This window comes from Myxocyprinus asiaticus, chromosome 7, assembly GCF_019703515.2.
Source record: "Myxocyprinus asiaticus isolate MX2 ecotype Aquarium Trade chromosome 7, UBuf_Myxa_2, whole genome shotgun sequence".
NCBI lineage: Eukaryota > Metazoa > Chordata > Actinopteri > Cypriniformes > Catostomidae > Myxocyprinus > Myxocyprinus asiaticus.
This window is the reverse complement of record NC_059350.1, coordinates 40,721,376-40,735,173: the sequence shown is the minus strand read 5'-3', so window position 1 is coordinate 40,735,173 and position 13,798 is coordinate 40,721,376. Positions and strand designations below refer to the sequence as shown.

At 40.6% G+C, this 13,798-nt stretch overlaps 1 protein-coding gene across 2 annotated transcripts in view; it reads right to left on the bottom strand.

Annotated features, from left to right (window-relative positions):
- LOC127444116 (rho GTPase-activating protein 7-like) overlaps positions 1-13,798 on the bottom strand; it is a 165,493-nt gene that overhangs the window by 11,798 nt on the left and 139,897 nt on the right. For both annotated transcript variants that reach the window (XM_051703316.1, XM_051703318.1), the window contains 5 exons: positions 13,350-13,431; positions 12,155-12,218; positions 8,714-10,287; positions 7,874-8,053; positions 1,896-2,055 (listed from right to left, as the gene is read on the bottom strand). In XM_051703316.1, the coding sequence (XP_051559276.1) occupies positions 1,896-2,055; positions 7,874-8,053; positions 8,714-10,287; positions 12,155-12,218; positions 13,350-13,431 (2,060 nt within the window). The remainder of the gene's footprint in view (positions 1-1,895; positions 2,056-7,873; positions 8,054-8,713; positions 10,288-12,154; positions 12,219-13,349; positions 13,432-13,798) is intronic.

Sequence of the window (13,798 nt, the reverse complement as noted above, 5' to 3'; positions counted from 1 at the left end):
AGAGAGAGAGAGAAAGAGAGAGAGAGAGAGATGGAGCATGTGCAATCACCTGTCTCTGTTGACACTCTAAAGCAGGGATGCTGTAGTGTGTTAGTCAGCTTTCTGAAAATAATGTCTGAATAAACATTTTGGTCAAATTCATCCTATTTTCTCAGTGGAAAAATAGCCGTCCAAGCGGGGGTATTCCTCCCTATTTCACGGTAGCGCAAGAGTCATTCACTATAGAAATCGCAATCTCCTCCACCATTTTGAACAGTATGTCCTCTCCGGTAAGAGGTAAGTGCCTTGAGTTTGTGTAATTAATCAGTCTGTTGTGTCTCTCAGCTGTGATGGGCCTTAATGCTGAAGTTGTTAGTTTAAAGCCATTTAAAGGTATTTCCTAGTTTTAGAAGTGTAGTAGTAATACAAGCGATCACGTAGCGCTAATGAATGAAAACACTGACTGACGGTGACTCACTTCACGTCACCTAACTGGCTTATATTACTGACAAAAATGGTCTTTTGCCACCACCTGCTGGCTAAAATATGTAATGTCACAAAATTAAATGTAAAGAGACACATATAGCTCTTAACACATATGCACTGTTCTTACACTTTAGTTTAGAATGGCACGAACACAAGCGGAGTGATACAAACAGTGAAGCGTTGGAGTGCTGATGGTGTGAAACCATCAGTACTCATAGAATGTCTCTCATCCAATCAGATCTGAGGACTGGAATTAACTGCTGTATATATTAAACTATGATGGAAATGAACTCATATGTTAAAAATAGTAAAACCACTCATTACATTTAAGTTGCAGGTCAACTGTGCAATGTACCAATGTCTTAAATTGTTCCATTTCTTTTTTCGGAACTATTTCCCCTTATTTCAGCAAGTGATTTATTCCTTTGCTCTCTCTCTTTTTCAAACTGACAGCTAAATAGATGGATCACCTATGAGACCGTGAGTTTTCCAAACACAGGAAAAAATGTCTTAAAGGCGTCTCTAGGAAAACTCCCTACCACTCTTTACATAACTTAGTCACAAAGTAGCAACTGTAATGTCTAAAATTGTAGCTATTATGTAATTTGTCAAGTAGTCTTTCCATCTGACACCAGAGAGAGAGAGAGTATTCGTCTATAGTCCATAGATCATTTGCTCTCTCATAAACACTCTTGGAATGGAATGTCAACCATGTGTGTAAGTGTGGTAATATGTAACTAGAGGATGCATCCAAACAGGAAAGACTTTCAGGCCTTTTGCAGTTATTTTGCTACATGCAAACTGCAATGTGCATGCACTGAGAATGTTGATCTCAGGTATGCATGTGGTGCTAAAACAACAGATGTTCTGTGCTTGAATTTGGGTCCTGCTACTTATAATGACACAATAGGGAATGTGCAACTAAACAGCTGTTCAAATAGGGATATTTTAACTAGGTTATTTTTTCCCTCTAAAGAACAGTTTTTCACTAACTAATAACCAGACTTTTGCTTTTCTATATAGATCTGACTGTATCACACAATACTCCAAAGTTAAAAGGTTAGTTCATCATTTACTCACCCTCATATGGTTCCAAACCCGTATGACTTTCTTCCACAGAACACAAAAGGCAGAATGTTAGAGACTGAAAGCCTCCATCACCATTCACTTTCATGGTATGGAAAAAAGATGCAATGAAAGTGAACGGTGACTGAGGCTCCCAAACATTCTGCCTAACATCTGCTTTTGTGTTCCACATAAGAAAGAAAATCTTGAGTAAATCATGACAAAATCATGATATTTTCATTTTTGGGTGAACAATCCATTTAAGTACATTATGACATGTTTGTGCACATTTCTGTAAGCTTTGAAGTATATGTTTGGACATGTGGGTACTTGCAGGTATTTTCTGTGTGTTCATCATCTCTCACCTGGTCGAGGCATTGGCTCCGCAGGTAACGCATGGCTTGCTGTATACTCTGAGGCAGAGGCTGCCCACTCCTCTGAACTATGACCTGCAGTGGAACTCCAAACACGCTCCTGTCCTTATAGTCTCGTACCTTGATCCGCTTCATGAACTTGGGAACAACCCTATCATACACACAAACAAAAACATATTTTTATAAATACCCTTGTTTGAATAACAGAACAATTAATTGTCTCTTATCTGTCCCTCTGATACACAGAATAAAGAGCCACATGTGGATTGGTAATGTGGCAGTTTTCTTATGCAATAACAATGCAGCGATGTGGGTTTTCATGTCAGATCCAATGTAGACAATTTCATTAAATCCTAAGTGTATTATGATGTAAGAACATAAAAATCCACAGAGCTCTACTCACAGAATAAATTCAGTGTATTCAAAGCACTAATTTAATGCTTTTCCATTCTCAATTCTTTTCACTCAAGTCATACGGAGCAAATAGTCCATAAATAAATAGCAACGATAGCTCTGATTATATCCAAGGTCTTGCAGCGTGAGCTGTTCAATATTAAATAGGTGTTGAGAGGCACAAATGGGTACATTTGAGAACCATGTGTTGACAGGATGCTTGTATGCAAGTGTATAAGTGTGTAGGTCATTGTGTACTTAACAGGAAAGCTGATGGGCCACTAAACGCTGTTTCCACCTTTATAGGCAAAAGCATAAACACACAGACAGCGGGCAATAGCTTGAAGTAGGGCTGGGCGATATATATCGTGGCGACGATATAAAGTGTCATTCGACAAAGATTTTGCTATATCGTGTATATCGCGATATGTAAATATCCATGTGTGCAGCGTGACCATATCTATCAGTGGGCACACTTCACGTGAAACTGAAACCTGGCTTGAGCGGGGAATGAATTCACCAGTTATTTGCATGCGATGGTTTAACGCCAGATTCACTAAAGGAATTATGCAGATCAGGCAACGTCGCAAACATGCCCACAAACTCATGGCTGATTCTTTGCTATTCTGATTTTACGGGCTGGTTCTGAGCGCTCTACAGTGGAGGATGCAGAAGTTTACCATGATCTGACTGACACATGCTGCTGCGACAGCGTCACTGAGTCCAGACACTTGGATCATCTCTTTAACATGCCGAGGTGCGCTTGACTACACCGCACATCTGTACGTCTCCATCATTTGATAAATTTTTGCTGATGTGATCAAAAGAAAAGTTAAGAAAATAAAGGGGAGCTTTTAATTAAAACAGGTGCGACATCTGGTTCACAAAAGCTGACACAGATTAGAAAAATTTAATCTGCAAACTGTCACGCGACGATAATCACTTGTGGTAATATGAACAATCTGTTTTAGCACTTTAAAATGAAGCATGCTAAAGAATATTATGAAAGCCAAAAGATGCGATCCGCATTAATTCTGTCTTTTTAATTATTTCTTTTTTTGCAAGTGTTTATAAATACATTTAAATTTTATTTTCTGCAAGACGTGTTATTTTCGTTGTGTGAAAATGTATAGTAATACTGGTCAACAACATATCAGACTGAAATGTGGCATAATGTGCAATTGAGTATTATTGTAAGGTTGATTTAAAACTGTGTTTATTTTATTTTTAACTTTGTTTGCCAAGTTCTAAATAAAGAAAAAATTATATAACAGGAAGTAGCTTTCATTTAAAAAGTATTTATTTCACTGACTAGAGCAGGGGTCAGGAACCTATGGCTCGCGAGCCACAAGTGACTCTTTGTTAAAAATCAAATGGCTCGCCGGGTGTCTCACCATTCACCAACACATGATCCTTTAAAACTTTCTAGAGAAAATTTTCCTGCAGAAAGTGTGGGTGCGATTGCAAAGTTTTGATTTCCTTTCTTCCGAATTTGTCATACAGCCTACTTCTGGTGAATAAGTTTTGAAATGCTGATGTACCAGCCACTGTGGAAGGCGACCAGTAAGACTTCTCGGAGTGATATATTACAAGAAATTAGACACAAAGATGCGTGTTTGACGAAACGTGATTATATTTTGAAGAACAGACGAAAGAAAAGCCGCCAATGAGCATCTGATTTTATATGTGCGCAGCGAGCTCCGCTGTTCACGAGTGCAATGAAAGTGCTTCTCCTAGACATGTACATGTATAGAGTTCTGGACCTCCTTTCCCAATAACTATTGATCTTAGCTGTTAAGAGCATTTTCTACGAGCGATTTTATGAACGTTTGTTATTTTTTATGTGCACCCAGGCTCAATCCAGTTCGTGAGCCCAAATGTATTTCATGTACGAGTAATTTTGCTCATCTACCCACAACAGGTGGGTGACCTGTAAGATATCTCGGAGTGACACATGACGAGAAATGCTGTTAGTCAAAAAGACGCGCTTGAAGAAACAAGCTTTATTATATTTTTAAGAACAGACAAAAGAAAAGCCGTCAGTGCTCGTGTCTGATCCGCTGTTTGTTCAGAGGCGTGCAACGGGACCCTGTCTCGTGGAACAAGCGCATGTAAAGAGTTATCACTCCTTTTTCTCTGCTTCATTCAACTGAAAACTGTTTGGAAGAATAATATAATCTATGAGAATGCTGCAAATGATCTCCGATCATCTCGTGAGGCACTGTGAGTTTCGCTTTATTTCCACAGAGCAGTTCGCTCTTACACATTGTGAACACAACTCTGCAGATTCAGTAATATATACAGGTATCTTTGTATTAAAGAAACATTATTAAACATAGATCAAACATAGATTAAATCATAAAGTAATACAAGACACGTTCACCTCGAACCTAAAATGTAGTTCTATTTTCCTTTCTTTAGGCAGCATTAACTGTATTATCAAAACGCAATACAAACACAATTTTGATAAGAACACACATTTGGCAGCATTTTTTGGGAACACAAGAGAATTTATTAGGCTTATTTATTATGATGATTATTATAATTATCTTTACATTTATAATTGTCTTTAGTTCTTAATTTGTATGCTGTTAGTAATTTTTCACCTGTTGCCGCATACTGATGTTTGAGTAATGGCAAATGGAGCCGTTGGAGATGGTAAATGTTTGGATTTGGGGAGGTGGTTAAATAAGATGTTTTAATCACTTCATTATTTTAATTGCTTTTTTCGTTTCGTTTAAAGTGCAATCTGAATTTAGAAATGTCTTTTAAGTTTTTCATGTTTCAATAAATTAATGTAATTTTTAAAGCAAAATCAATAAAGCATGACCATATAATCGGATATCGCGATATTTTAAATGCGATTATCATTAAAATATATTTTACATATCGCCCAGCCCAAAAGGGAAGCTACATTTTTCATGAACAATTGTAAAATGAAGTAATTTTATGGAGACCTGCACAAACACATGTACTCAATTCCATATTGCAACGTTACCTATTAATTTTTGCATATTTGTTTGTTTTTGAGTAGTCTATGGTAAGTATAAACATTTTATTTTATTGAAAAACTTATTCATTTGTTGTATGGCTCTTTCGAAAAAATGCATCAACCAAAAATTTAAAAATTGGCTCCTTAGTGAAAAAAGGTTCCCGATTCCTGGACTAGAGGCATTACAATATGGTTATTTATTATGTTAACTGATTTTTATTGGTTTTCCAGAAAAAAAATTACTATATCGCAGTATATATCGTTATCATGATATAAAATTCCTCATATCATGATATAAGATTTTGGTCATATCACCCACCCCTAGCTTGAAGCCAATGGAGGAAATGGACCAAATGCACATCTGTGTACATCCATATGGCAGGGTGTTTGTCTTTCGGACCGACAATGTGTATGTGTGCATATTTGTGTGTGTATGCCCCTATGGTGCCAAACAGCTGTCTTGCAACTTACATGATGTATAGTGGTTTCTTAAGCACACATATTAAAATCTCTGGTCTACATGTGGGGATGTGGGGATGTGCAGATGTGTGCACACACACACAAAACAAGGGAATTCATTGGACTGCAAAGGCACACAACAGCTTTGTGTTGTAGAGGTCTGACATACAGTGCATTCATAAAGTATTCAGACCCATTCATATTTTTCACATTTTGTTGTTGCAGCCTTATGCTAAAATGCTTTAAATTATTTTTTTCACATCAATCTACACTCCATACCCCATAATGACAAAGCAAAAAAAAAATTTTGATAGCTTTGCAAATTTATTAAAAACAAAAAACTGAAATATCACACTGACATAAGTATTCAGACCCTTTGTTATGACACTTGAAATTTAGCTCAGGTGCATCCCATTTCTCTGGATCATCTTTGAGATGTTTCTGTACTTTGATTGGAGTTCACCTGTGGCAAATTCAATTGATTGGACATGATTTGGAAAGGCACACAACTGTCTATAAGGTTTCACAGCTGGAAATTTATATCAGAGCAAAAACCAAGCCATGAGGTCAAAGGAAATGCCTGCAGAGCTCAGAGACAGAATTATGTGGAGGCACAGATCTGGGGAAGGCTACAAAAAAATTTGGCTGCATTGAAGGTTCCCAAGAGCACAGTGGCCTCCATAATTCTTAAATGGAAGATGTTTGGAACAACCAGGACTCTTCCTAGAGCTGGCTGCCTGGCCAAACTGAGCAATCAAGGGAAAAGGGCCTTGGTAAGAGAGGTGACCAAGAACTCGATGGTCACTCTGGTTGAGCTCCAGAGATCATGTGTGGAGGTGGGGAAACTTGCAGAAGGACAACCATCACTGCAACACTCCACCAATCTGGGCTTTATGGCAGAGTGGCCCGACGGAAGGCTCTCCTCCGTGCAAGATACATAAAAAAAACTCCTAAAGGACTCTCAGACTGTGAGAAACAAGATTCTCTGGTCTGATGAAACGAAGATTGAACTGTTTGGCCTCAATTCCAAGCGTCATGTCTGGAGGAAACCAGGCACTGCACATCACCTGCGCAATACCACCCCAACGGTGAAGCATGGTGGTGGAAGCATCATGCTGTGAGGGTGTTTTTCAGCGGCAGGGACTGGGGGAATGGTCAGGGTTGTAGGAAAGCTGAATGCAGCAAAATACAGAGATATCCTTAATGGAAACCTGGTCCAGTTCTCTCAGGACCTCAGACTGGGCCAAAGGTTAACTTTCCAACAGGACAATGAACCTAAGCACACAGCCAAGACAATGCAAGAGTGGTTTAGGGACAACTCTGTGAATGTCCTTGAGTGGCCCAGCCTGAGCCAGGACTTGAACCCAATCGAACATCTCTGGAGAGACCTGAAAATAGCTGTCCACCGACGGTCCCCATCCAACTTGACAGAGCTTGAGAGGATCTGCAGAGAAGAATGGCAAAAAAAAAAAATCCCCAAATCCAGGTGTGCAAAGCTTGTCACATCATACCCAAAAGGACTTGAGGCTGTAATCGCTGCCAAAGGTGCTTTAACTAAGTACTGAGTTAAGGGTTGAATACTTATGTCAATGTGATATTTCAGTTTTTCTTTTTAATAAATTTGCAAAGTTATCAAAAATCTGTTTTTGCTTTGTCATTATGGGGTATGGAGTGTAGATTGATGTGAAAAAAATAAATAATTTAAAGCATTTTAGCATAAGGCTGCAATGTAAAAAAAAAAAAAAACAGAAAAAAATTAAGGGGTCTGAATACATTATGAACACACTGTAACCAGCCCCCAAGGGAGATAATGGAAGAGGGGAAAAAGGGGCAAGTGGAAAAATGCACCACAGGCTCTGTGTGAAAGAGTTCATAACCTGTGAGGTCTGCCTGTATTTGCATAGCCAAGATCCTGAAGCTTATTGAAAACAAGAAAGATAGATAGATAGATAGATAGATAGATAGATAGATAGATAGATAGATAGAGTGGTAGAACGACAGAGAGAGAGAGAGAGAGAGAGGGAGAGAGAAAGAGAGAGAGAAAAAAGAGAAAATAATCTGTGCCTACTTACAGTTGTTCAGAAGGGTGGTAAAACTGTAAGTTTATTTGTGCATGTGTCCTCACCAGCTGAAGCCGTGTTTGTTGGTGGGTGTGTATCTCTCCAGTAGAGCAGTAAGTTTGAGCAGGCTGTACTTCTGAAGGAGGTTCATCTGCAGAACTGACTGACATCCAACTTGTAACACTTTTGACGACAGACTTGGCCTGTGGGAACGCTGAAAGCTTGGCCAGCGCAGCTTTTGAGGTCTATAACATTCACATTTTTACAAACATTACACATTATATAAACCTTTTTTTTGTGGAGCTCTTAAAATCTGGTTTACAACAACTCACAAATTTTTCTTGGTTGCACAAAAATGGACAGATTAATATCTACTAACATTTATATGCCATGATGTGAACCACAGACCCAAAATACACATCCAATGAATGATAACAAAAAACACAAACTCACAAAAACACAGTAAACCTTGAAAGCAGAAGTACCTTGACGAACAAATATTATGCATACACATAGACACACACACAGACACACACAAACACACACAATATAAACATACATACAAGCACACAATCTAAACAATCAGCTGCAGATAACTGGTATTAATAAAAAGGCCTCTATCACCAGGTGGGGGCTGTTTGAATTCCTGTGCTACATTCCACTGGGATTCTGTATCCTACACGTATCACATATTATGTAAGGAGAGTCGTTCTGACATGCTCTCTCTCTCTTAATTTACTGTGTCATATTGGCATGAATGTTTTCCATACAACATTGCCAAAGCTCTTAATCACAACTGGAACAGTTTTGGCAGGATGGGTAATAAGAAAACATTGGACATATCTCTATCTCACTCTCTCTAAGACAATGTTTTATTAGAATTTGTGTGTGTGCTAGAGTTTTACCTGTTGGCTTGTGTAAGTGATGCTCCCACACCAGAGTCGCTTCTCTCGCGTCCACTGAGTGTTTCGTCCCTTTCTATTAGCGGGTTTCCAGTGCTGTCCTGATCACTGCCATTCTCTGTTTCTTCTAAGCGATTCTGCAGTGGGGATGATGGACAGGGAGATGCAGAATCAAGGGCTGAATCTGAATCCCCTTCCTCTTCATCTTCTTCCTCTTCCCCAGTTCCTGTTTCTGACCAGGCATTGACCAGTTGCTGCAGGCCACTTATTCGCTCTAACACATCCTCCAGTTTTGGCTCGTCCTCTCCTTCTGCTTCATCCTCTTCATCTCCTATTTCTGAGAAAGGAACATTGTCATAGATACTCATTCGACTGTTTAGTGAGGCAGCAGAGCCTATCCGGGGTGGGCGCCGACTTATGTTATCAGCACTACGGTAGGATCCCCCATCTGCAAGTGCTTTCGGAAAAGTGCCAGGCTTGTGGCCTTCTGGCAAATAGAAGAAAATTACACCTCCTTCATCTTCCCTATTCTCCTCTTCATCCATTTGTCTAGTATCTGACCTCTGACGGTTCCGTCGGTTATTCTCAGCAGTTGTACTGGGCTCCATTGTCTTATTCTGGTTCTGGTGGTTCTGCTTTTCTTCCTGGTCTTCTGAAGGTTGCAGAACAACAAAATTAAATGGGTCAAAGCCTTCCAGGTACATCCCACCCCTCTTGGTGGATCCAGCTGCCGTGCTGTGACTACGTGCTCTTGAGACCGGACTGGGCGTACTTACAGCACTCCCACTGCTGGCCTCTGATTGGCTACTCCCTGCACTCCCACTGCTTGTCTGTGTTGAATAGGAGATGCTTCGGTTTCGGTTCACATTGCAATCCAGAGTTGTGATGTCCACACAGTTAAGGCGCCGAAGTTTGTCTTCATCAAGACCCTCCTTCAGCACTGGCCCGCTGATCTCCAGTCTGCCTTGCCCGGCTGCACCCTTCTTCTTGCGCTTTGAGGCTGCATTGCTGCTGGTGCGTAGCCGCAAGCTTTCCATGCGCTTCAAGAAGCTCTTTGCTCTCGAACGTGTGCTTTTTTCAGCGCCACTACTTATCAAGCTGGGTGTTACATCGAACGCAAAGGTACCACGTTCTAGTGGTGATGGAAGCCCATCAGACATGGAGTCTTCATTGGCGCCTGAAGTTCCAGAGGAACAAATGCTAGCAACTGAGCTTGCCCTGGTTGTGGTGGCTGTGTTAGCATTGGGGATGGTTGTAGCAGGACTGGATGGTACAGTAGTACTCAGGGATATGCTTCGACCTCCACTACCAGCGCTGTGCAAAGAGGCCACCTCTGGTTGCTCACTAAGATCTGTTAAGACACTCTCAGCACTGGCATTAACTCCCTCTTTTAGAAGGGGGCCTCTGGTAAAACAGTCATCTTGGGGACGAAAAAGAGGGAAGGAGCCAGTATCTCCAGCTGGGGGAGAGAACACATCCATGTCCAGTTGGTCCAGGCGAGACCAACGCTTGCTGTCCCGCTGGAAAGTCCAACGGCCACTTATAGCACATGGCTCATCCTCATCAGAGTCCTCACTCTGAGAAAAGAGGTAAGAGAGTTACAGGTGCACAGAGAAGACTGTTATCATCACAAAAGTGAAGACAAAAAAGAAAAAAGTTAGAAAGGCTAACTCAAGTCAGCAACCTTTGTTTTCCTTGCAGGATACTGTCACAGGTGATTTAGGATCAAAAGTAATTTGAGGTATTTCATTAATTCCACTGATTTAGCATTGAGTGCTATTAGTGCAGCCAGTTTGTTTAATCTTGCAAGCTTTTTGGCTTGATAAGGTGTCAAATGTATTCAAGACCAGGGTCCACTTAAGGAAAAAATAACGCTGTTATTGTGTTTGGCTTAGCCATGTCACCAAACAGTCACATGTTCACCAGTCCCTCTCTCTCCGCTTTACTCGGGTTAATCTATCTCCTCCCTGAGGGTTGTAGGGACGGCAGGAAGGGGGTGGTGGACAGAAAATTCCAGGCCAGCTCTCAAGGTTCACACCCCAGCATGAGAAGGCAGGTCTGGCCCCATCCCCCCACAATGTAATCACCTCAAGCAGGCCTGAAGAACCATGTCTTCTGTGATAACTCTACTGAACAAAGGGATCTGGAGGACAGGTGAAAATATTTAGGAGCTCCACGTTTGTCCTGCAATGCCAGATCTCTATCATCAGATGCAGCTACAGATTTCTCTCTAGTTAAAATGGTTTTAAATAATTACATAATTTCCTGAATAGATTGGGAAGTTCAGAGTTTTTTTTAAATTCTATTTAATTGGAACAGAATTCTACAACCCTTAGATGAGTTGCGTGTTGACTGCAGTTTAGCTGTAGAGCGGACTATGTTCTTAGAGGCTTGACTAATCAGCGAAAGCAAAATTAGCTGGCCGGTTAACAGGGGGTCGCAGGATCCAGACATGTCTCCTTCATGGTTCATAATAATGATGGCGATGAAAGTCCGTAAAACTGGGGTCATTATTTTATAGCCCCTCAGGGCAAGCCTTTGATCAGCAAGAACGAAGACCTAGGGTGCAACGTTCTTTCATAACCCCCCCCCCCAAAAAAACATCTGTCTTATTTTAGAGTGCGAGCGCAGCTATGAATTCTAGTGTACTTTTTCACTTATTAATAAACTTCACGGACAGGAAAATGAGGAACAGAGAAAAACCCTAAAGAGGCCACCTGAACAGATCAATGCATTCCAGGCATGGTTAGGGCTTGTATGGCTGAAAAGGGCAGATCACTTCCTAAAGTAATCTCGTGACCTCTACCTTTGACTCCATCAACACAAGATGACTCTAAAGGGTCATTAGCTTTCTTAGCAGAACATGCACTTGACAAGATGTCCATTGTTTGGAGCCACAAGTTTTAGGAGCAGAAAAAGAAGCTGTGATCAGACATGACGGTTACCTTCTTAAGCTCCCTGTAGTGATTACATAGTTAGATTGTTTGTTGTCATGAGTCATAGCTTTGGGGCAGACTTAGACTATACATGCCTGCTCTGAAACCACTCTGACAGAGTGACCAACAACGTAGTGTAGTGTGCATTCTCCTCTATTTATGGTATGGAGGGGGGTTTTAGGAAGTGTATGGTGAGAAACAAATGACAAACAGGAGTGAAGGAGAGCAGAAGGAGGAGAGAAGCAAACGAAAACCCTTCATTTAGACATAAAAGCCACTCTGCCCTTGGGACCTTGAAAATGATAAGAAAACAAAACCTTCCTTCTAATTAACCTACACGCAGACACATTAGCAAACACAAGTTACACACACTAAAAAAAAAAACAAGCAAGTAGAGAGAACATGGAAGAAAGAACAAAAGAGAGGGTGAAAGAAAGATTAAGTGAGAGTTAGCATATGAAATGACTAAGCAAGATAAAGAGAAAGGGATATTTGACTGGACACTTACTCTTTTTCTTTGAGGAGTGATCACTAATCTCATAAGAGCGCACTTGTTTAGGGTGTTCAGTCTTCTGCAATACACACACACACACACACACGCACACATACATACACATATATGAGTGAAACAGTTACAGGCATTGTCAAGCAGACACCTTGAAAAGAACCATGGGGCTGCAAACAAAGGCTAAATCCAGTCATTAGCCAACAAACAGACTTCTGCAGAGTCAGAAAGAGAGGAGGGGGCAAAGAGGGGGTAAGCAAGAGATAGAGACTGAGATAGATGGAGAGAGACAGAAAAAGACGAGAAAAGGATGAGAGGTGGGAGCCAAGCACGATAATGAGCTGCTGAGGGATAAACTTCAGATTAAGGAGGAAGACAGATGGACAGACACTAAAAAAAGCAGAAAAGGAAAAAAGAGGCAGAAATTTAGAGTGGCGACAACAATACAACAATACAACAAAAGAGACAGAAAGCTTATCCCAGAAGCCACCTGGTCGGTGTCATGTGACCCTGAGTTTGGGGGGGGGGGGGGTGATGTGTGTTTGTCTGCATTGGGGGGGCTGGCACCAGAAAATGTCTTCCAGATGTCTGTGACCTCCAGCTGGGTCCTGATGGACCTTTCTCTTAGTGAGGACACTGAATCTTCACTTTCTTTCTTTCTATCTTGCTTGCTTCTGGAGATTATTCAAAACCGAATAATGTGAGATTTTTAAATTATAAAGGCATTAGTAGCAAAGCCAAATCCTGTTTTGTTTTAACCATTAATGACCTTGCTCTGATAAAATAATTAGGCATAATCAGTATGATATTATGCATGCCAATGCACTCATTGACTTCACAACAACCATATTTTTGAGAAAGTTTTATTTCCGCATTTTGTATACCTAATGTGAGCATAATTATCAAAATAGTGGTTCACCAACAATCTTCCTTATGGGTTGTTGAGCTATCATCTCTCTATTGCTTTGTTTTCTGTCTGAATTGCAGCATTTACCACCAGTAAATGTAGCATGTGTCTGGAATAATCAAGAAGAAAGGCAATGGGAACTATGCTGTGATGACAAAAGACAGAGAAAGAGACATAGATATGAAACTTATCCAACTGGTTTAAGAAACAGAGGGAAAACAAGAATCAAGCAGAGATTATGTTTTTGCCAGGTCTAATTACATTTTTATTTTTCTATTGTTTGTGTCTCACCTGCACAATGCCTCAATGGCATCCTGATCCAGGAAGTCATGATCTCTGGTAACTGAGGAAATCTCAATCGGGAACTGACCATCTGAGAAACAGATAGAAGGAGCAAAGATAGAAGAATTAATGGAAAAGAAATGCAATATAAAAATGGAGACCCAATAAACTTGTTAGTGTATGTGTGTGTTGAAAAGGGGTGTTGGCAGCAAGTGCAATGTGTGTCTGCCCTCTATCCTACATACAAACACACACAGAGAGACTTCCCCCTCCTCCGTTGTTGAAAAGGTAGAGGAAGTACGTCTTAGCCAGCCAAATAAACACAGCTGCAATACTGCAAAGCTCACCAGTGGGAGGTGTGCATGGGAAGGGGTGTTGGAATCACAATAGGCACTCGGCATCCCTCAGAGAGCCCAGACTGTCTTTATTAACTGAGATTTTAATAACTCACACACTCA